Genomic DNA, 23,793 nt, shown 5'->3' with positions numbered 1-23,793 from the left:
AAACTTCCAGTGAGAAGAGAGACATTTAACCAGCATCTCCTGACCCAAGAAAGGTACCTTGGGCTTTTTTACTGGGATTTGAAAAAAAAAGCCCAACCAGACCACGCCTCTAAGATCTTAGGAGCCAGTACTGCATTCCTTAGAGCTGTACCTCCCCAGAGACAGGAGCGCCTGACTTTAAAAGCAATTAAGTATCTAGGCTATTTTAGGATTACTCCTTGACCACCTGGAATATCTTATTAAAGCACAGCTCAGATGTCCAAAGCAATTTTAGTTCCCATTCCTCACTCCTCCCCAAGGCAAGAGTTAACCCCTTCCTTCAGGTTTAAAGCGCAGAGGCTAAGCTACTAACTCTTCACTTGAGCTCCCCATATTCTGAAACTTCTCAGAAACTGCCCCATCTTTAGAACACCATCACACACACCACAACTTTTATAGAGATTCTTGAGTGTTCTCTGAAGACACAAACATTCCTGTGTTTCCTTTCCGTCTACTCTCCATAATCTAATAGATTCTGAATCCCACCCAAGGTTCGGATCTGGGCAAATTCCTGGGACTTGAACCTCAAAGTAGTCATTAGCTAAATCACTAGACTTCAAAGGGCTGATCCCAAGCTCGTGGATATCAGTTAATAACTTTGAAATACCAAGTGTAACAAAAGTATTCAGGCTGAATAGTGCTGTTGTTAGTATTGTTATTATTTTTTTAATAAGCAACACATAAACTACCTTTTCTTTGGCTACACCTGTGGCTCTGTAGGTATTATCTATACCACATTTGTGACTATCCTACTACTGGACGGGTTGATGATGTTGTAATGTTAAAAGTCCAATTCCCAGATCTCAGGAGGAAGAAAAGAAAAACATCTCTGCCCTCCCCCCAGTTTTAAATGATCCCAGGAGGTAATGAGACATGCACAAGGGGGTAATGGGCAGGATTATAGGAGAATCCTAAAAGGAGAAGGGAGCCCCAGGAAGTAAAACAGATACTGTTATAAGCAACACTGTTGGACTACAAAACCCTCCTGATAAGATCAGGATTACTGCTCTTAGCTCAATCGCTCAGGCCTTGGAAGCACTAGAGTTATAATTATCAGATGCACACCTTCCGCTGTCAGGTAACTTTAGCAGGAACCAGAAAGTGCCTCCCCACCTCTTACAAGCAACAAAGATCAATTCAAACTCGGTGGCTTGGAAAGAGCCAGGGGACACTTTTCTGATTAAGCAGTAGAAAGGAGGAAGGGTGGGGGAGGGGAGAGAGGGTGGCAGTCCAACCTGTCCATCTAGGCATATAATCACTCCATGCAATAATCAAGAAGACTGCCCAGCAATGGGGTGTTTCTACAAAAGGAGGAAGAAAAACTAAAATGCACTGTTGGTGATGAGGACACCTCTATGCCAAAGAGTGAAGTGGCCCAGCCAAGTCTAAGTCTGAGCGCCACAGAGGAAAGTCCCAGCTCCTTTTATCTGCAGAATTCAAGCTGGCAGCACTGCTTATTCCAGCCCGTGAACTACCTACCACATGAACGTCCGTAATGGCTGCTGACATCACTTCACACCACAGAGCTCAGAAAGCCAGAGCTGGAGAGCTCAGCTCAGCCACAGCTGAGCTGAGCGGGAGAACACCTCATCTGACCTTCGTCTGAGAAGAGAAGTCAAGAAACCTGCCCGAAGTTGGTGCTTCAGAAAAGTGTCATCAAACTTTTTTCTTCAAACTACATATTTTAAATGTATAGGAAGGACACTTTTTTTTTTTTTTTTTCGGTACGTGGGCCTCTCCCGTTGCAGAGCACAGGCTCCGGACGCGCAGGCTCAGCGGCCATGGCTCACGGGCCCAGCCGCTCCGCGGCATGTGGGATCCTCCCGGACCGGGGCACGAACCCGCGCCACCAGGGAAGCCCCATCATAGCATTTTTAAAAAGGTGTTCTTCCGGGCTTCCCTGGTGGCGCAGTGGTTGAGAGTCCGCCTGCCGATGCAGGGGACATGGGTTCGTGCCCCGGTCCGGGAGGATGCCACATGCCGCGGAGCGGCTGAGCCCGCGCGTCCGGAGCCTGTGCTCCGCAACGGGAGAGGCCACAACAGTGAGAGGCCCACGTACCGAAAAAAAAAAATGCTATGATGAATTATTTTATAAAGTAAAAAAAATTTTTCAAGTGTGGGATTCCACAGAGAAGGTCTCCTCAGGCAGAACACACAGGTGCACTTTGTGTTTCGAGTCAGCCCCGTTTACAACTTTGAGAGCATCTCCTAGGGCTTCTCCCAACCCCACAGCCCCACACCCTGGGGGACAGCACTACGGTATACACATTCCAACTCTGAGGCCAGCTGCCCCTGTGCTGCCCGCTGCCTCACCCAGGCTAAGTCTCTCTCATACAGAGACAGTAACTTGCTCCTCTGTGAGGCTTGTGCACCTGGCACAGGGCCTGGCAGATGGTAGGGGCTCAAATAAATATCAGTACCTGAAGAACAAGCCACAGGAATGAACTTAGGAGAACTGCTGCGGGCTAACTGATGAATTTGGGGGGGGGGGGGAATCACATACTGAAAAGCAGGTGGACTTCAAGTTCTAAAATACAACTCCATAAAAGGGATCTAGAAGGCAATATAAGCCATTTCCTAAAGAAAACAGTTTAATGTTGAGGTTCAAGAGGATACACAGAGGAAAGTGCACCCCCTCTCCCGGGCTGGCAAAGAAGGAGCCCGTTATTCATATGTAAAATTAGAAAAGCTTTACAAAAATGACAATATTCAATGATAACAAGGATTGGGGCAATGGGATCTCCTATATTCCCATAGGGAAATATTAAAATACCATGACCTTTTCTGAAAGTCACTTGCCTTAAAATACCCATCACAATAAAAACAACAGCAGCAGCAACAACCAATAATAATTGAATACTTAACCACGTGCCAGGACCTATCCCGTGTTTTATGAGCATTAAACAGTTAAAACCTCAGCACAATGCTCTGAGGTGGGTACTATTATTACCCTCATTTTTCAGATGAGAAAACCAAGGAACAAGGAAGACACAAGGAAGTGACTTGAAGAAGGCTGCAAAGTGATCCAAGAGTGTCAAGTTGAGAATCAAATGCAGGCAGTGCACCTTCAAGTCCCTGCTTGTAACTGCCTTACTTTCTTAGTCTCTCCTGATCTTGTAATTCTGTGCTATGAATCTACCTGAAAGAAGCAACTAGAAATATAGTACGATTGTATTTTTAATAGCAAAAAATTACAATAGCCTAAAGGTGTGACAACAAGGGCACAGGCAACACATGAAGGTGCTATCCACATGACAGAACACTGTGCAGCCATTTAACACTGCCTTTTAAAAGAGTTTGATCCCTACTTCACATCCTTCCCATTAATTCAAGATGGAGTTAGTATCTACATATAAAAAATACAACCATAAAATAATAACTATATATATTTTATAATATTGGGGATGGGAGGGCCTTTTTAAGTATGACAGAAACCATCAAGGGAAAAAAATCAATAGATTTAGCAACATCAAAAATTTAAAATTTAAACTACCTGATGAAAGAACTAAAATCAAGTTGAAAGACCAACAAGTGTGAAAAATACTTGAAACACAAAGACAAGGATCTATGCAAAAGAGCTACTACATATCAATAAGAAAAAGATAACAGAATAGAAAGCCGGGTAAAGGCAACAAAAACACAACATACCAAAACTCATGGAATGCAGCAAAAGCAGTATTAGGAGAGAAGTTTATAGTAGTAATAAAAGTCTACATTAAAAAACAAGAAAGATGTCAAATAAACAACCTAACTATACTTCAAGGAACTAGAAAAAGAAGACCAAACTAAGTCCAAAGTTAGCAGAAGGAAGGAAATAATAAAGATTAGAGCAGAAATAAACAAAACAGAGAACAGAAAAACATCAACGAAACTAACAGTTGGTTTTTTGAAAAGATGAACAAAATTGACAAACCTTTAGCTAAACTAAGAAAAAAAGAGAAGACAAATTCGGAAATGAAAGAGGAAACATTACAACAATGCCACAGAAATAAAAAGGATTATAAGAGACTACTGTGAACAATTATATGCAAGCAAACTGGATAGTCTAGAAGAAATGGATAATTCTCAGAAACTTACAACCTACCAAGACCGAATCATGAAGAAACAGAAAATGTGAAGAGACCTATAGCTAGTAAGGAGACTGAATCAGTAATCAAAAACCCCACAACAAAGAAAAGCCCTGGAACAGATGGCTTCACAAGTAAATTCTGCCAAACATTTAAAGAATTAAAACACCAATCCTTCCCAAACTCTTCCCAAAAATTGAAGAGGAGGGAATACTTCTAAACTTATTTTATGAGGCCAGCACTACCCTGATACCAAAGCCAAAAAATGCCACTACAAGAAAACTACCTGATGAATACAGATGTAAAATCCTTAATAAACTATTAGCAAACCACATTTGAGAGCACATTAAAAGGATCATATACCATGACCAAGCAGGATTGATCCCTGGGATGCAAGGATGATTCAACATACAAAAATCAATCAATGTGCTATACCACATTAACAGAACAAAGGATAAAAATCACGATTATCTCAATAGATGCAGAAAAAGAATCTGACAAAATTTAACACCCTTCCATGATAAAAATACTCAACAAACTAGGAAAAGAATGCATGGCCTCAACATTTTAAAGGCCATATATGAAAAGTCTTCAGCTAACATCATACTCAATGGTGAAAAACTAAAAGCTCTTCCTCTAAGAACAGGAACAAGGCAAGGATGCCTACTCTTACCACTTCTATTCAACATAGTACTGGATGCCCTAGCTAGACCAATTAGGCAAAAAAAGAAGTAAAAAGGCATCCAAACTGGAAAGGAAAAAATAAAATTACCTCTGTTGGCAGATGACATGCACTTATATGTAGAAAACTCTAAAGATTACACACACACAACATACACACAAACTGTTAGATCTAATAAACGAATTCCAGAAAGTTACAGGATACAAAATCAACATACAAAAATCAGCTTTGTTTCTGTACATTAACAACAAACAACCTGAGAAGGAAATTAGGAAAAACAATCCCATTTACAATAGAATCAAATAGAACAAAATACCTAGGAATAAATCTAACTTAGGAAATGAAAGATTTGTACATTGAAAACTACAAAACATTACTGAAAGAAAACAAAGAAGATACAGATAAATGGAAAGACATGTTCATGGACTGGATTGGAAGAACTGAATATTGTTAGAATGTCCATGCTACCCAAAAGTGATCTGTAGATTCAACGCAATCCCTATCAAAATCCCAAGGGCACTTCTTAACAGAAAGAGAAAAAACAATTCTAAAATTCTTATGGAACCATAAAGGACCCCCAATAGCTAAAACAATCTTGAGAAAGATGAACAAATCTGAGGCCTCACACTTCCTGATTTCAAAACATATTACAGTAATCAAAACAGTATGGTATTAGCATAAAGACAGACAAATAGACCAATGGAACAGCATACGGAGCCCAGCAATAAACCCACGTACATACAGTCAGCTGATCTTTGACAGGATGCCAAAAATACGCAATGGGGAAATGACAGTCTCTTCAACAAATGGTGTTGGGAAGACTGGATATCCACATGCAAAGAATGAAAATGGATCCTATTTTACACCACACATAAAAAATCAAGTCAAAATGATTAAAGACTTGGGACTTTCCTGGCGGTCCAGTGGTTAAGACCTTGCCTTCCAATGTGTGGGGTGTGGGTTTGATCCCTGGTCGGGGAGCTAAGATTCCACATGCCTCATGGCCAAAAAACCAATATATAAAACAGAAGCAATATTGTAACAAATTCAATAAAGACTTTAAAAAATGGTCCACATCAAAAAATCTTAAGGGAAAAAAAAAAAAAAATTAAAGACTTAAACGTAAGACCTGAAACTGTAAAGCTCCTGGAAGAAAATATAGGATGAAAGCTTCATGACATTAGTTTTGGCAATGATCTCTTAGATATGACACCAAAAGTACAGCCAACAAAAGCAAAAACAGACAAATGCGACTACATCAAAGTAAAGAGCTTTTGCACAGTAAAGGAGATAAACGAGATAGAGTGAAAAGGAAACCTAGAGAGTGGGATAAAATATCTGCAAACCATACATCTGATAAGGGATTAATATCCAAAAGATATAAGGAACTCCTACAACTTGACAGCAAAAAACCAATAACCCAAGTAAAAAGTGGGCAAAAGACTTGAATAGATATTTGTCCACAGAAGACACACAAATAGCCAACATGTATATGAAAAGATGCTTAACATCACTAATCATCAGGGAAATGCAAACTGAAAGCACAAGATATCACCTTGCATCTGCTAGGAGGGCCATTATAAAAAACAAACAAAAAGCCAGAAATTAACAAGTATTGAAGAGGATGTGGAGAAACTGGAATCCTTGTACACTGTTGGTGGGAAAGAGTATAGAGATTTCTGAAAAAATAAAAAATAGAACTACCATATGATACAGCAATATTCACTTCTGGGTATTTAATCAAAAGAACTGGAGTCAGGATCTTGAAGAGATATCTGTACTCTCATGCTCATTGCAGCACCATTCACAATAATCAAGATATAGAATCAACCTAAGTGTCCATCAATGATGAATGGATAAAGAAAATGTGGTTTATACACACTATGGAATATTATTCAGTCACAAAAAAGGACATTCTGCAATATGTGATAACATGGATGAACCTGGAGGGCATTATGCTAAATAATGTAAACATGTCAATAAAAATTTAAATAAATGTAAATAAAGTGAAATAAGCCACTCCCATTTATATGAAGTATCTAAAGTAGGTAAACTCACTGAAGCAGTAAGTATAATGGTGGTTGCCAGGGGCTGAGGGGAGAGGGATGGGAAATGGGAAGCTGCTGTTCAATGGGTATAAGTTTCAGTCATGCAAAATGGAAAAGTTCTAAAGATCTACTGTACAACATTATGCTTACAGTTAATACTGTGAACTATACACTTAAAACTTTGTTAGAGTAAATCTCATGCGCTTTTCACAGTTAAAAAAAGAAAGAAAAATGGGCAAAGGCTACAAGCAGGTTAAGTCACAGAACAAATACAAAGGTAAATAAACATATGAAAAGATAGTAATATACATATACCCTCTGATACAGCAAATTCAACTTCTAGAATAATCTATCCTACCATAGAAATACAGACAGAATGGCAAAGGGTCAAAGGACATCTACAAAGATAGTTTGTATTTATACTAAACACACATACTCTCACACATTCTGTGACTACACATTAAATAGGTAAATATACAGAAACAGCCACAGAAGCTGATTCATGCCTAACTGTGGCCTTCTCTGGGATGGGAGGGAGCAGAGTAGGCAACAGAACACTACAATATGTTTTAAAACTATAAGTTTTCACTCTGTATTTTCCTATATTGTTTCAATTTTTCATGAGCATCTACTCACATTACTTATATAATTTTGAGATATTTGAGTAGATATTGATCTACTCACATTACTTATATAATTTTGAGATATGAAATGTTTATATCTCATTTATTTATAAACATTAATAAATGTTTATAAACATTTATTAATGTTTATAAAAACATTAATAAATAAATCTTTATAAACACGCATCAAAGTACAGTCATAATACTGAGTAAAAAAGTTGTAAAACTCCTGAATAAAAAAGTAAGTTGTTAAAAACAAGCAAATGTATTTGTGAAAAGAAAAAGCTCTAAAAAGGTATAGGCCAAACTGTTAACAACAATGACCTGTGGAAAGTAAGGCCGACTTTTACTTTACACATTTCTGTACTTTAAAAATTATTTGAGTCAATATAACTTCGGTAATATGTTTTTTAAAAATTAAACTATTTTAAAATAACACTTTAAAATAATAAACACTTTATAAAAATTGCTCATGGGCTGTTAGGTAATAAAGGTTGGGCACAAAAATAAAACCCCAAAAATATGTCTGTAATAGGCATTTAAAACAAAACACAAAGAAAATACAAGAAAATGTTTACATTTATACCTAAGTTATATGGTTGTGGTGATTATATTTTCTTCTTTACAAATTTTTATATTCTCTAAAATGAGTCTGAATTACTTGGAAAATCAGAAAAAATACAGTTACTTTTAGAGTAATGAAACCACTGAGAAAAGATTATCCTTGCCCTGCTCTCTCTGGAATAGGAAGAGGAGAGGCATGGAGGCAGAAGTCGGACCACCTGTGTTCATAGCCCAGCTTCCCAACTCTGAGACCACAAGCAGCCCATTTCACCCTTCTTTCCTCATCTGTAAAATAAAACAAACGTGTAAAGGGGGGATAATATCAGGGCTTACTTCACACAACTCATTGAAATAAGGCAAATCTCCAGCACAGGAGAGATTTTTAAAAGTCCAAGCTATTAAAAATCAAAAACAAACAAGCAAAAAACCAAAGTAGCAAACAGAATCATGAGCGAGGATAGTCTGATGTGGAGCAACTCTACCACCTCCCCGTCTCCAAAGAAAACCTCACTAGACATGCTAGATAAAATTTAACACTCCACACCCCTTACACACATAGCTAAGCTTGAAACCAAGAGCCCACAGTGCCAGAAACAAAAAGGAAGGAATCAGAGAGCAGTGAGCAGGCACCGAAGCTGAAGGGCTCAAGGGAAAAGGGACCTAGATATAGTTTTTAACAGCTGAGGGCTGAGGACTGGGGATTTAATCACCCCTATGGGAGAAGAGTCCAGGCTGCAGGCCTCCTGCATGCCAGGAACCAGAGCTGAGATAAATGCATAAAGCCAGAGGCCAGGAAGGACTACGCTTCCACCCTCCCATGAACTAGGGCCTAAAAAGCTGCCCACCAACCTGGAGAAGAAGCTGGGGTCCACATGGAAAAAGAGGGTCCATAAGAAATGGAAACCCAGGCTCTCACCAGGTACAAATGTAAACTCCAAATTCATACCCCAAACCAATGGCAACCAGCTAAACTTGTAGGGCCCCAGCAGGGGAGAAAACAAAGCTCCCCTTAGGAATGCTTCCATAATCCAAAACACATGGGACTCCCATGGAAACAAATCCCAACTCAAAACAGGATTACATTGAAAAACAAAAACAAACCACTGCAAGAGGAAACAAACCATCAAAGGGGAGAGTAACACGACACAAGGATAACTTGCACCCCAAGAATTAGAGGTAATAATAAAATAATCGAAAAGCATCTTTAATTTTTTTTTTATCAAAGTATAGTTGATTTACAATGTTGTGCCAATCTCTACTGTACAGCAAAGTGACTCAGTTATACACATACACACATTCTAAAAGCATCTTTAAAACAAGCATGTTGGGGCTTCCCTGGTGGTGCAGTGGTTGAGACTCCTCCTGACGATGCAGGGGATACAGATTCATGCCCCGGTCTGGGAGGATCCCACATGCTGCAGAGTGGCTGGGCCCATGAACCATGGCCACTGAGCCTGGGCGTCTGGAGCCTGTGCTCCGCAACAGGAGAGGCCACAACAGTGAGAGGCCCACGTACCGCAAAAAATTAAAAAAATAAAAAGCAAGCATGTTTAGGGCTTCCCTGGTGGCTCAGTGGTTAAGAATCCACCTGCCAATGCAGGGGACACAGGTTCGAGCCATGGTCCAGCAAGATCCCACATGCCGTGGAGCAACTAAGCCTGTGTGCCACAACTACAGAGCCTGTGCTCTAGAGCCCGCAAGCCATAACTACTGAGCCCACATGCTACAACTACCGAAGCCCATGCACCTAGAGCCCATGCTCTGCAACAAGAGAAGCCACCGCGACGAGAAGCCTGCGCACTGCAATGAAGAGGAGCCCCTGCTCGCCGCAACTAGAAAAAGCCCACGTGCAGCAACAAAGACCCAACACAGCCAAAAATAAATAAATAAAATAAATAAATTTATTAAAAAAAACAAAAACAAGCATGTTTAAACAATAGCAGAATGTTGGTCGGTAACTGCTAAAAACTGGGCAAAGGACACAGGTGGTTCATTACCATTCTCTTCTTTTGTATATATGAAATTCCCATAATAAAGAGTTTTAACAAGTCCATATAAAGTTTTTTAAAAGTTAAAGATGTTCAGGGCTTCCCTGGTGGCACAGTGGTTGAGAGTCCGCCTGCCGATGCAGGGGACACAGGTTCGTGCCCTAGTCCGGGAAGATCCCACATGCCGCAGAGCGGCTGGACCCGTGGGCCATGGCCACTGAGCCTGCATGTCTGGAGCCTGTGTTCTGCAATGGGAGGGGCCACAACAGTGAGAGGCCTTCGTACCGCAAAAAAAAAAAAAAGTTAAAGATGTTCAAAGAGCTAAAGGAAAAAATAGAAACCGTATGTTAAGAAGAGGCAGATTTTTTAAAACTAAAAAAGAACAGATATTAAAACACAATATTAAGATAAACTTTTTTCAAAGTGATTAAGTAGTATAGACAGAGCTGAAGAGAGAATTAGAAACTGGAAAACAGAATATGAAAATATTCCAGAATGCAGGAGAAAGACATAAAGAGATAAGGTTATAAAAGAAAGGATACAAAGAAGGCTAAATGAGAAGGTTCAAATACTTCTGTTACAATAGTGGTCAAGCGACTTCCCTGGTGGTCCAGTGGTTAAGAGTCTGCCTTCCAGTGCAGGGGACATGGGTTTGATCCCTGGTCAGGGAACTAAGATCCCACATGCTGTGGGACAACTAAGCCCACAGGGTGCAACTACTGAGCCCACGCACTCTGGAGCCCGCAAACACCACAACTAGAGAGAGGCCTGCGTGCCGCAACAAAGAGCCCGTGTGCCGCAACTAAGACCCAACACAGCCAAATAAATAAATATTTTTTAAAGAGAAAAAAAAAAAGGAACAGTGGTCAAGGAAAAATAGCAGCCAAGAAAAAAAAATGACACAAATCAGGCTGAAGGAGCAGATCAAGGCCCAAGTGGGGTAAATAAAAATATGTTCAAACCCAGAACACTAGTACAAGTGCAAAATAGCAGAGTCAGTAAAAATTTTAAAGCCACGAAAGAGGAAAAAAAGATTCACAACAGTGACAATTAAACTGATAATAGACTTCTCAAGAGCAAAACTAGCTGCTAGGAGACAAATGGGATCATATCCTCAAAGCGTTAAGATGAATAATGGTCAATCTAGAATCTAAAGCTGTGAACAATCATACAAGAATAAGGGCAAGATAAAGAAAGACATACATTTATTTTTATTTTTTATTAATTTTATTTATTTATTTATTGGCTGCATTGGGTCTTTGTTGCTGCTCAAGAGCTTTCTCTAGTTGTGGCAAGTGGGGGCTACCCTTCGTTGTGGTGCGCGGGCTTCTCATTGCAGTGGCTTCTGCTGTTGCGGAGCACGGGCTCTAGGCATGTGGGCTTCAGTAATTGCGGCACGTGGGCTCAGGAGTTGTGGCTCACAGGCTCTAGAGCACAGGCTCAGGAGTTGTGGCACACGGCCTAAGTTGCTCCGTGACATGTGGGATCTTCCCAGACAAGGGACTGAACCTGTGTCCCCTGCACTGGCAGGCAGATTCTTAACCATTGCACCACCAGGGAAGTCCCAAGAAAGACATACATTTAAAAAACATTTTCAGGCATACCAAGACTGAGTTTACTATATACAAATCTCTGCTAAAAGAGTTACTAAAAAAGGAAGACTGAACCCAAAGGGAAAGAATGGGATATAAGAAGTAATGGTGAAAAAAAAGACGGATAAACTTGTTGGGAAGTTTAAATAACTATTGACTGGTAGGGGAAAAAAAAAAACCCTAATTTGGGGGTGGGGGTAAAACAAATTGGAATATTGGATGATGGAAGTGGAGAGGCAGAAGCTACATTAGAATTTCTGAGATCCTAATATTGTTTAAAAGTAGTGTAGGGGACTTCCCTGGTGGTCCAGTGGTTAAAACTCCACACTCCCAATGCAGGGGGCCTGGGTTCAATCCCTGGTCAGGGAACTGGATCCTACGTGCCGCAACTAAAGATTCCACATGCCGTAACGAAGATCCCACACACAGCAACAAAGAACCCGAGTGCCACAATTAAGACCCCGTGCAGCCAAATAAATTAATTAATTAATAAAAAAGAAAGCAGTATAAAAAGTCAGTAATGAAAGTTTAAATCTAATCATCAAAAGAATAGAAACAGAAAACATAACTTCTAAGCCAGTAAAGGAGAAAAAGACAGTGGTTAAGAATCCACCTGCCAATGCAGGGGACACGGGTTCGAGCCCTGGTTCAGGAGAATCCCACATGCTGTGGAACAACTAAGCCTGCTGCACCACAACAACTCAGCCTGCACTCTAGAGTCTGTGAGCCACAACTACTGAGCCTGCGTGCCACAACTACTGAAGCCCGTGCACCTAGAGCTTGTGCTCCGCAACAAGAGAAGCCACCACAGTGAGAAGCCTGTGCACCACAAAGAAGAGTAGCCCCTGCTCGCCCCAACTAGAGAAAGCCTGCGCACGGCAACGAAGACCCGACACAGCCAAAAATAAATAACTTCATTAATTGAAAAAAAAAGAAAAGAATATTCAATCAAACGAACAAAAGACAGGAAAGGAGAAAACAAGAAGCAAAGAAAAAGTATGGTTAAACTGGAAAACCAAAGTTAGAGGGCAGAAATAGGTCCAAATGTATCACCAGTTCTAATAACTACATGGATTAAATTAAATTAACCTAATAAAAAAGACAGATTATAGGTCTTTTGTATGTGGTCTCAATATATAAAGACTGGAATGTACAAGGAAAAAATGCACTAATACTAATCAAAAGAAAGCCAGTCATGGGTTTCCCTGGTGGCGCAGTGGTTGAGAGTCCACCTGCCGATGCAGGGGACATGGGTTCGTGCCCCAGTCCGGGAAGATCCCACATGCCGTGGAGCGGCTGGGCCCGTGAGCCATGGCCACTGAGCCTGTGCGTCCGGAGCCTGTGCTCCACAACGGGAGAGGCCACAACAGTGAGAGGCCCGCGTATTGCAAAAAAAAAAAAAAAAAAGAAAGAAAGAAAGAAAGCTAGTCTTACACCGGAATATTTAAATTCACCTCTTTCTGAAAGTGATCACACAAACTTAGTAAGGATAAGGAAGATCTGAATAACACAATTAAAAAGCTTGATCCAACATACAGATATACAACCCAACCTCTATTAAACATAGAATATACATTCTTTCCAAGCACATATGGAGAATTTAAAGAAACTGATCATACACAAGGCCAACACAAAGGATATCACAACAAATTCCAGAAAACTGATAACGCACCAGTTCTCCTACAACGATGGTTAGAGCTGAATTATAAGCCATAATATTTTTTAAAAAGATAAAACCCACGTATTCGAAAACTAAAAAATACTTTCGAACAACTCATGGGTTAAAGAATCAATCACAACTGAAATTTTGAAACGTTTAGTACTAACCAATGGAAGCACTGCATATCAAAACTTGTGGGATACAGCAAAAGAGCAACTTCGAGAGAAATCTGCAGCTTCAAATGCATTTGTTAAGTAAAAAGAATTTCAGATGTGTTAAACATACAACTAAATAGGCTTAAAAACAGGACAGACACACAGAGTACAAGTAAAACTTAGGAAATCTAAATAAGATCAGTGGATCATATCAATGTCAATATCCAGGCTGTCACAGTGTACTACAGTTTTATGAAATGTTACCATTGGGGGAAAACTGGACAAAGTGTACAGGAATCTCTCTAAATTATTTCTTAGAACTGCACGTGAATATACAATTATCTCAATGAAAATTCAATTTAAACAAAATGACCAAAATCCCCAACACTAACACCACGACATGCTGGCAAGGATGTGGAGTAACAGGAACTCTCATTCACTGTTGGTAGGAATGCAAAATGGTGCAGCCACTCTGGAAGACAGTTTGACAGTTTCTTATAAAACTAAACATACTCTTTGAATACAATCCAGAAATCATGTTCCTTGTTATTTACACAAATGGGTTCAAAACTTATGTCTAACAAAAACCTGTACACAGATGTTTATGGTAGCTTTATTCATACATGCCAAAACTTAGAAGCAACCAAAATGTCCTTCAGTAGCTGAATGGATAAACAGACTGTGGCACATCCAGACAATGGAATATTATTTGGTGCTAAAAAGAAATGAGCTATCAAGCCATGAAAAGACATGGAGGAAACTGAAATGCATATTACTAAGTGAAAGAAGTCAATCTGAAAAGGTTGATATGAATAGCTGGAGCACAGAGGATTTTTAGGGCAACCAAACTGCTCTGTATGTTACTATAATGGTAGATTCATGTCATTATACATTTGTCAAAACCCACAGAGTGAACCCCAATGTAAACTATGGACTTTGGGTGATAATGATGGTTCAGTGTTGGTTCATCGACTATAACAAATGCAGCACTCTGGTGCAGATTTTGATGGGGGGAGGCGGTGCATGCGTGGGGGCAGAGAGTATATGGGAAATCACTGTAGTTTCTGCTCAATTTTGCTGTGACCTAAAACTGCTCTTAAAAAAAAAAAGCATTTTTTTTAAAGAAATGAAATGGTGCTCTTCACATAAAAAAAAAAACAACCAGGGCAAATTAAAAGAAAGCAGAGGAAACAAATATTTATGCAGCACCTATTATCTGACATTATTCTGCTGGGTGCTGGGACACAATGATGAGCAAAACAGACAAGGTCCCCGTCCTCTTAGAGCTTACCATCTATTACAGGACTCATATCAAACAAATAAACCACACAAAGTATAATGTTCAGTGACAACATATACAGGCATACCTCATTTTATTGTGCTTTGCTTTACTGCGCTTTGCAGGTACTCCATTGTTTTTAGAAACTGAAGGTTTGTGATAACCCTGCGTTGAGCACACCAATTTTTTTAATTTTTATCTTTATTGGAGTATACTTGCTTTACAATGTTGTGTTAGTTTCTGCTGTACAACGAAGTGAATCAGCTGTAAGTATACATACATCCCCACATCCCCTCCCTCTAGAGCCTCCCTCCCACCCTCCTTGTCCCACCCCTCTAGGCCGTCACAAAGCACCGAGCAGACCTCCCTGGAGCACACCTATTGGTGCTATTTTTCCAGTAGCACCTGCTCACTTTCATGTCTCTGTGTCACATTTTCGTAATTCTCGAAATATTTCAAACTTTTTCATTATTATTATATGTTATGGTGATCTGTTATCAGTGATCTTTGATGTTACTATCACAAAAAGATTACAATTTGCTGAAGGCCCAGATAATGGTTAGTATGCTTTATCAATAAAGCATTTTTTAATTAAGGTATGTACACTGTTTTTCTAGATATAATGCTATTTGCACACTTACTAGACTACAGTATAATGTAAACATAACTTTTATATGCACTGGGAAACCCAAAAATTCATGTGACTTACTTTATTGTGATACACACAACCGAATCCGCCATATCTCCAAGGTATGCCTGTAACATGACCTACACTAAAGGTGAAGACAGTGCCTCTGAGAAAGTGATGTTTAAGGTGAAAACGGAAGCTGGGGTAAGAGCCTGAAGGAGTGAAGGAGTGTTTTAGGCAGAACGACTAGCATTGCGAAGGCCAGGGTGACTGGAGTACAGTGATAGGTCAGGATACTGGCAAAAATAAGGCTGGAGAAGCAGGCAGGGATCAGATTATGCAGATTTGGGGTTTTACAATTAGAGCAACTGATGACAAACTTCGAGGGCATTAAAGTAGTGACATAATCTGATTTGGTTTTTAGAAGATCACTCTAGCTGCTGTGTGGAGAATGAGAATGGAGGAGGGAAGACACAGAAACTTGTTGATAGTTACAACAGTAGGTAAGAAGCGTGGGTCAAGTAGGTGATGGTGGAGAAGAGAAGTGGCAGGATTCTAGATATTTAGATGGGAGAACTGATAAGAATTGGTGATGAACTGGGCATTACCAGATGGAGTGACAGAGTAGGAGGTATACAAAGATAGTCAGCTCTAAGGTTTCTGATATGAATGACCAAGTGGGTAGAAATGCCCTTTACAGAGAAGGAAAATAGAGGAAATAATTGCGTGGGAGTAGGTTGGAAATTAAGAGTTACATGTATTTAACGTGAGGTGCCAGTAAAACATCTAAGCAAAACATCCCAAGAAGGTAGTTGGGAATATATCCATTGAACTCAGAATGGGAACATGGGCTCAAACAATGCACATTGAGTCAGTGGCTTGTGGATAGTACTTAAAGCCATGAAAGTAAAAGAAATTGCCCAGGGAAAGCATATAAAGAAGAGGGTTTAAAACTGAGCCCTGGGGAACTTGGAGTTCTAGAGGTTGGATAGAAGAAGAGAAAGAGGTTAAAGAAAATAAGCCAATGGAGAGGCTACAGAAAGGAAGAAACGGAAATGTTTCAAGGAGAGGAGTCTACTGAACTCAATACTGCAGAGAAATCAAATGAGGTGAGAGCTGGCGGGGCTTGGAAACATGGTGATCACTAGGAGGCCTTACCAAGAGGAACTTCAGGGATATGGAAGAGAGAGAGGCCAGACTGAAGTGTGCTGAGGGTGAGCAGAAGGTGACAAAGTGGAGGTACGGAGTGCAAACGATTTCTGACAGGCTTTGTTGTGGTAAATGCATGGATAGTCAGGACTACAGAACATGTTGGAAAGAGATGTGCAGTCAAGGGAAAGTTTTTAAAAAGTGGTTTCTTGGGAATTTCCTGGCAGTCCAGTGGTTAGGACTCCACACTTTCACTGCAGAAGGTCCAGGTTTGATCCCTGGTCAGGGAACTAAGATCCCACAAGCCAAGTGGCATGGCCAAAAAAAATAAAATTAAAATTAAAAAAATAAAAAGTGACTTCTCATTGCCTGGTAGCAATCAAATCAGGCAGATTTACTGATTAAAAGGAGACTTTTTTTTTTCTTAATTTGGGGATAGTAGAACATGTGTTAGTGTGGAATAAACTTCAGAAGAGAGTTCCAAGAGTCAGGGAAATGGGTTCACTGATGAAGCAGGCCCCTGAAAATTAGGAGGGGATGGGATCTGGGACACACATGGAGGGATTAGTCTTTGCTAAGAAAGATAAAGACCCAAGTTAAGTCCCTAATCATGTATTTATAAGAATTCAACATAAATAAAGCTTACTTCTACCTAAAGGAGAAATATCCCTATTTTAATATGGAAAGAAGCAGCTTCAAGAGTGCAATGGCTTTAACTCACATAATCCTGAAATGCTTCAGAGAACCCTAGAATACTAGAGTTTGGTCACAGTTCCAGAAAATTTGAAAAGGAGTTGCTTTAGAGCACTAAGATTTATGGAACATCTTACCCTACAAAGATAGTAAAAATTGAAAAATTACAGCTTCAAAAAGTATTTAGATGCTAATGACCATTCAACCTAATCTTTGCCTAATGGTATAAATTTTACAAAGATCTTTCACACTCATTTTCTTCTTCCATCTTTGTAATATCTTTAAAATTCCTCCCTGAGGATGGCAAGAGAGGATTATCATCCTCTGGGAGAGATGTATGCATGGGTTCAGAAAGGTAGGGTAGGACATCTGTGCCAAGCACTATAGCAAGCAAGTGGTGGAATTAGGATCTAAATCCACATCTTTTGGCTCCAAAACCAATGCTGACTTAATAATTACATCTTTTACTACATAACAAGTTTGCTGAGTATTTATGCCTTGACCTTTTGGGGTTAAAGTCTAGAAGGGCGACCGAGCGCTCTCACAAGTCACCACTGACATCTTAGATATCATGGAACACCAGGCTGAAGAGCCACTGACAGAGCCAAATAAGAGAGCGCAAGTCCTAGGTCCCAATCCTCCCCCGAGTGATGGACAGTCTGCTCACCAGATGACGACAGAAGACAAAAACTCAACACGGATACTGAAAACAGAAGTGAAGAAAACTCAAAGTTGCCAAACACTTCAGTTACCAGGACCAAAACACAAAGGAAGAATCTAGGGCAGTGTCTGAAAGCACAGCATATGTTCTCGTTCTAATTACACAGTCTAAAGCAGGGTTTCTCAACCTTGGCGCTACTGACATTTGGGGGCCAGAAAATTCTTTGTTGTGGGGGACTGTCCTGTGCATTGCAGGACGTTTAGTAGTATCCCTGGCCTCCACCCACGCGATGTCGGCAGCACAGCTCCACCTGCCCCAGTCATGACAACTAAACATATCTCTCGACTTTGTCAAATATCCCTTGGGAGAAGGAGGGGTTGGGGAGATCACCTCCAACTGAGAAACACTGATCTAGATGGATTCCACTATGAATATCGGAGCTAAGGCCATGCAAAGTAGACTTACAAAGAAAGTGGAGAAAGCTCATGATCTTATTTATTTTCAGGTAATGGTCTGCACAATCTTTACTAAAAGCATCAGATGTTCCAAAGACATGCAGTACGCACCCAGAAAAGTAGGCCTGGCCCGAGAGACCACACCTCACTACTAGTAGGCCTAGCCCGAGAGACCACACCTCACTACTAGTAGGCCTAGCCCGAGAGACCACACCTCACTACCACCTCATTACTCTTGGTAATGGATTCTGGAGACCAAGCAGTCAGTCAACCTTCCTCCTTCTCACACTCAGTAATCCAAGAGACTGCCAACATACACAGAAAATCAGACACACTCTCTGGCTCTCATATGCCCATTAAGCCATCATTCATCTTCCTTCCTATCCTATGGGAAGGAGTCTATGCCCTTCTGGAAAACTGGCTCCATTAATGGGCTCAAGACAGACAAAGCCTGCACTGCCTGAACTGCTCTCTTTCCAGAAGGACAGAAGACCACCCCTAACAGGCCAGCAACACCCCTAGCTGGTTGTATGTTGACAGGCTTCTACTGATCTCCCTTGAGAGAAGGGACACTCAGCTCTCTGCTGTCTTGTTTTACAATTATTTACTCTGCCCATCGAAATCTGATGGGTTTTAGAAGCTTGGCTCAATGGCGTTATCCATCTTCCCATCGCTCTGGTGTCAGAGGATGCCACACTCTTTCTAACAATCCAGGCCTTGAGAAGCAAATTACTTTCTAAGAGTTTCTTCAAGGAGAAAACATGAAATAATTTTGACTTTACACGTTATAAGAATGTGATTTCAGAAACAAAAGATAATCTGTGGAGCCCTTAAGCGTTCCAAATTTTGCTTTGCAGTTGGCAGATGCCCGCTGCGGCCCCCACACCAGCCCCAAATCTTGTAAATACTTTTGAGTATTTCTGTTGATTTACCAAGCTATGTTAGCTATGCTGTAGACAAAATCAACTTTATCTTGGTGTATGAATATCTGAAACAAAACTCTGTTTTAAAATATCTGCAGCATAGCTCAGACTGGACAGTTGGGCTTTAACTGAGTCAGGACAGAGCAAAATTGTTGCAACCCAAGACTCAATCCCCCTTGAGTTCCCACACTGTCTCTGCTAAACCTAGCTGGTGAGCTCTTCAAGGGAGAAGCATGCCTTAGCCCCTGGAGCAGAGGCCTGGCCTAAAGAAGCCTTGATAAAAGTTTCTTATGTGAAAGAACAAAATGGACACCGTCACCCATTAATAAGATCTTTTTCCGCTCTCTGGAAGTTAACTGCATAAGAAACAAAAGACTTTGAATAATTTTTAAGAAAAGCTAGTCTCACAGTTTGTAGTAGTTTCTAAAGGCTCTCCGTTAGGATATTTTTTTTTTTAGTCCCCCTTCCAAAGCACAACTAAAACATTTTAAAAATCCCCAAGCACATTATTTACCACTGTTAGGAGAAGGATTAGATAAAGGAGGAGGGCACAGACCAAATCAATCTTGAAAAACTAAATTCAAAGGGAGAAAAGAAGGTACACATCTAAGGTTTAAAGTCATCGTTACCCAGTGACCCCCTAACCCAGCTCTTGATCTCCAAATCCAGGGGGAGGGTAAATTTAGGGTGCGAGATTAGGCCTCAGCTACGCTGGCATTTAAAAACATTCTGGCAGGTGCTCTGCCAGGCAGTCTATAATTAGTGAGTATGCCTCGGAAACTTAAAATGAACTCAAAGGGTTTCAGAAGCCAACAGCCAGCCTCCCAAGCACTGAGCTGTGCAGCCACGGGGCTGATGCTGTCTAGAACCAGTGTTGGGTGCCTGCATGGCGCACACGTGTGTGCACACACACGCCACTTCTGCAGAGTGTCTTTTTTCAAAGCTCTAATGGCTTGACCTCAACACCTGCTGCACTTCCTGAAGACAGACAGGCTCTGGAGCTCCACTTGTTCCTCGCACGAGGCTGTACTTTCTAGGAACGACCGCACACACGCAGAGGCTGGCCAGCTGCCAAGGCGGGGGCAGCCCAGCCACCTCGGGCCTGAACTTTCCCAGTGCTGTCAGGGCGGGATCCCACTAGGAGCTGACTCAGCGGCCAGCATGGAACTCTGCCAACCACACAGCAGTGCGGGGGCTGCCGGCAAGTCACAGATGTTTTGCTAAACCAAAGCAATCAGCCGGGAGGCGGATCTGGGCTGGCGGCCAGGCTGCTGCTGTCGGGGAAGCTGGCATTCTCTGATCCTAGTCCGAGCTCTGCCACTACCTCCCTGGTGATCTGAGGGAAAACCTCTGTGCGTCTCAGCGTCTCCCCTGCTTCCGAGCATGTCTGTGTGGGTGCAGCAGAGGATGGCACTGTTTGCATGAAAGAGCACCTGGAGCACTACTACCCACCACATGCTGGTTCTGTTAATCCTCACAACATCCTTGGAGGTAGGCTTCGTTATCTTGATTTCACAGAGGGCTCAAAGGAATTGAGCCCTACCAAAGGATCACAAGGGTAATAGATGGAAGAGATGGGATTTGAACCCCACCTTGCTGGCTCTGGGATCTACTACAAACACTGCTACTGTGAAACTCAGATCAACTGCATAGGCAGGGCGCCTTGATAGAAAGATGCTGAGTTTTCAGTTTGCAAAGGACCTTTCTCATATGACTTCTCGGATGCCCTGTGTAAATCCATAGCCCTTCACAACTAATTTCTCAACAGCACCACTGGACCACATGGAGTGTATGTGCTTATGGGAAGTACCCAAATATTACCGGCTTTATTATGAACTCCCTGTCTAATCACCAACAAGTCACTTAGCCTGGAAGAACTGATCATCAGTCCCATTCTTTGGGTGAAGAAAAGCGGCATGGCAAGTCAGAAACACAAGAAGAATTAGAAGGCAAAGAGCACAGATTCCTTAGGCTCTACCCCCTAGGATAATTCATTAGGACCCTGGAATCTATAGTTTTAAAAACTCCCTAGATGACTCTGATGTTCTGCCATGTTTGGGAATCACTGAAGCTTGCCTTGGCTCAAAAGGGAATTGTGAGGGATTCCCTGGAGGTCTAGTGGTTAGGAGTCTGCACTTTCACTGCCTGGGTTCAATCCCTGGTCAGGGAACTAAGATCCTGCAAGCCGCACAGCACAGCAAAAAAAAAAGTAAAAAAATTAAAAGGGAATTGTGAGGTCTACCCTGCCCTGTTTCAAAGGAGGTGATATAAGGGTGAAATGAAATCATGTCTAAAGGCTCTTTGCTGGAAAATATACACAATGCAAAAGGTTCTCATCAGTTATGTTTAGGAGCAAAACAGCAAAACTGACCTTAAAAAGCATGATCCTGGGTTAGCCTGGAGCTAAGACACTGTGTTAGGCAAGACTGTTCTCTTATCAAACTACTACTAGAAAAACTGAAATTAGAGCCACACATCTCATTTTTAGATATCCCTCATAACACTGTTGCAACCTCATTCTTCCTTTAAACAAAAGAAGACTGTACTTGGTCTTTCATATTAAACTTGGAACAATCTATATTAGGAGTAACTTACACATTTCACTGCTCTAATCAAGAAAACAACTATGAGGAAAAAACGCAGTCTATTCACGTCTAGGCTGCTGGTCACTGAAGTAGGCTGAGAAGGCACAGACTGGCACAGACCCTGGCAGTCCAGTACCTCTCCCTGGCTAGCCTTTAGGGAGAACAAATAATGCCCCCATACCAGAAAGACTGACCTGCTTGAGCTGCTCATCCAGATTCCAGCCCGGCTGCCCTGCTGTGGAGACTGAAGCTGAGGCCTTAGGAGCATCTTTGGTATGGTCTTCTTTAGCTTGCTGTCCATGTGGTGGGAGCCCTGGCGCTGGAAGCAGACCAGATACGGGTGCGGCTCTGGGGTCTTGGCGAGCCACCTTCTGCACGTGAAAATATTTTGAAGCAGCCTGGGTCTCTTTCTCAGCCACCTCTGCAACTTCATCATCCCCATCCTCATCTTCCAAACCTCCTTCCTCTTTCTCAGGCTCTGAGTTCACCTTGCTCCGTTCAAACACTCGGGCCACTGCTGGGGCTGGTGGAACTCTGGCTAAGGGACCCAGGGCAGGGCTGCCAGAAGGCCTCCCAGGTGTGGCAGAAAGGTGAGTCTGCTGTGTGACCAGCTTCTGGGCATACAAGAACGGGGTTTCTCTCATCTGCTGAACCTGCTTCTCTCTGGCATCCATCTGCAGAGGAGCCAGGTGTGGTGGCTGTGGCGGCGGCGGTGGCTGCTGCTGCGGCGGCTGCTGCTTCTGCTGAGGCTGCAGTGGCTCCATCACTGCCTCAAGCTTCACCCACCGATTGGCATGGCTCTGAACCTGGGCACAGCCCGGCAGGCACACTGGGTGTAAACCTCTAAGTGATTAATAGAAACCACAAAGAAGGAGAAAAGAAAAAGGAAAAAAAAAAAAAACCAACAATGTAAAGCAGGTATAAAAAGGTTTTCTTTTCTCCAGTAAAGGGTATGAGTTCTGAGCATTAAACATATGCCCGTAAACCTGAGTTTTAAGATGAGTAAGTGGTGGGAGTTTGAGGTGGGGGTTGGGCAGGGTAGGGGGTGGTGGGAGTTGGGTAAGGAAAAGTATGCAGAAGAGGAACAGGATTTAAGAGGAGAAATACAGTATGAATCTCAGCTGCGGTGGACTACTGTGGGTTTAAAACGAAGTAAATCCAGATGACATTGAGTCTGCAAACATCTGTGTTCTGATCTCTCTTCCTCAACATTATCAAACATTAATCTGTTTACTACTGAAAAAGCAACTGGGTTTACACTGTACAGAGGTTGCGAGTATGAAAACCATAATTTAAAAAAAGGGAAAGAAGGGCCTGCCTACAAGAAAGAGAATATTGCTTAGGTTCCCAGGCCCATCAGAGAAAGGTATTACCATCTAAGCAAGACACAGAGCTATCAGGCAGACGGCAAGATTTCTCTCATAGAAAAGCAGAACCTAGCAAACTGCTCTTAGGTTTAAACTTTTAAAATTTCCCAGATCAAACTGCCAAGCCTGCTTTTTGAGTGGGCTGAGCCAATGCTAACCAGACATTATAGCCTCAAAAAGAATCCAATTTCAACAACATGAGAGAAAGAAACACGCAAGGAGGCAAGAGTTTCAAATTGCAATGGGCACTCAAAAAACAAACAGGGGGGAATTCCTCTGGAGATTTTTAAGGTAATTAATTGGAAACAGGTATCAATATTGTGTAAACGAGGCAAAGCTTCTTTTTTATAAACAGCCTAGTAAATCTCTTCACATCCCCTTTCTTTCTGATTCACTTCTATGACATTCTATGACGAATACAAAAAGAAAAGGCTTTCAGGCCAAAAGTATTCTGGGGGCAGGTTTATCAGCATTCTTACCAATCAGTCTCCAAACACACACCCCTTTCACACCCTCTCCTCCTCTAACCAACCCCCATTCCCTTCCTCCTTTCCAGGCCCCCATCCCCAGCAAACCTCACTTGAGTTATGCTTCCTCAGCAAGTCTCCATAACTGAATGGATTACTATGCATGGG

General features: G+C 41.6%; 1 protein-coding gene across 2 annotated transcripts in view; it reads right to left on the bottom strand.

Moving 5' to 3' along the window:
- The window catches only part of ARID3B (AT-rich interaction domain 3B), a 49,106-nt gene extending 26,349 nt beyond the window's left edge, over positions 1–22,757 (bottom strand). For both annotated transcript variants that reach the window (XM_082841394.1, XM_082841395.1), the window contains exon 1: positions 21,986–22,757. In XM_082841394.1, coding sequence (XP_082697520.1) covers positions 21,986–22,555 — 570 coding nt within the window. In that variant the 5' untranslated portion in view covers positions 22,556–22,757. The remainder of the gene's footprint in view (positions 1–21,985) is intronic.
- Between the last annotated feature and the right edge of the window lie 1,036 nt (positions 22,758–23,793).

The sequence above is a fragment of the Leucopleurus acutus genome, assembly GCF_964270905.1.
Source record: "Leucopleurus acutus genome assembly, chromosome: 1".
NCBI classification, from domain to species: Eukaryota; Metazoa; Chordata; class Mammalia; order Artiodactyla; family Delphinidae; genus Leucopleurus; species Leucopleurus acutus.
The sequence above is the reverse complement of the archived record's forward strand: the minus strand, read 5'-3'. Positions and strand labels throughout refer to the sequence as shown.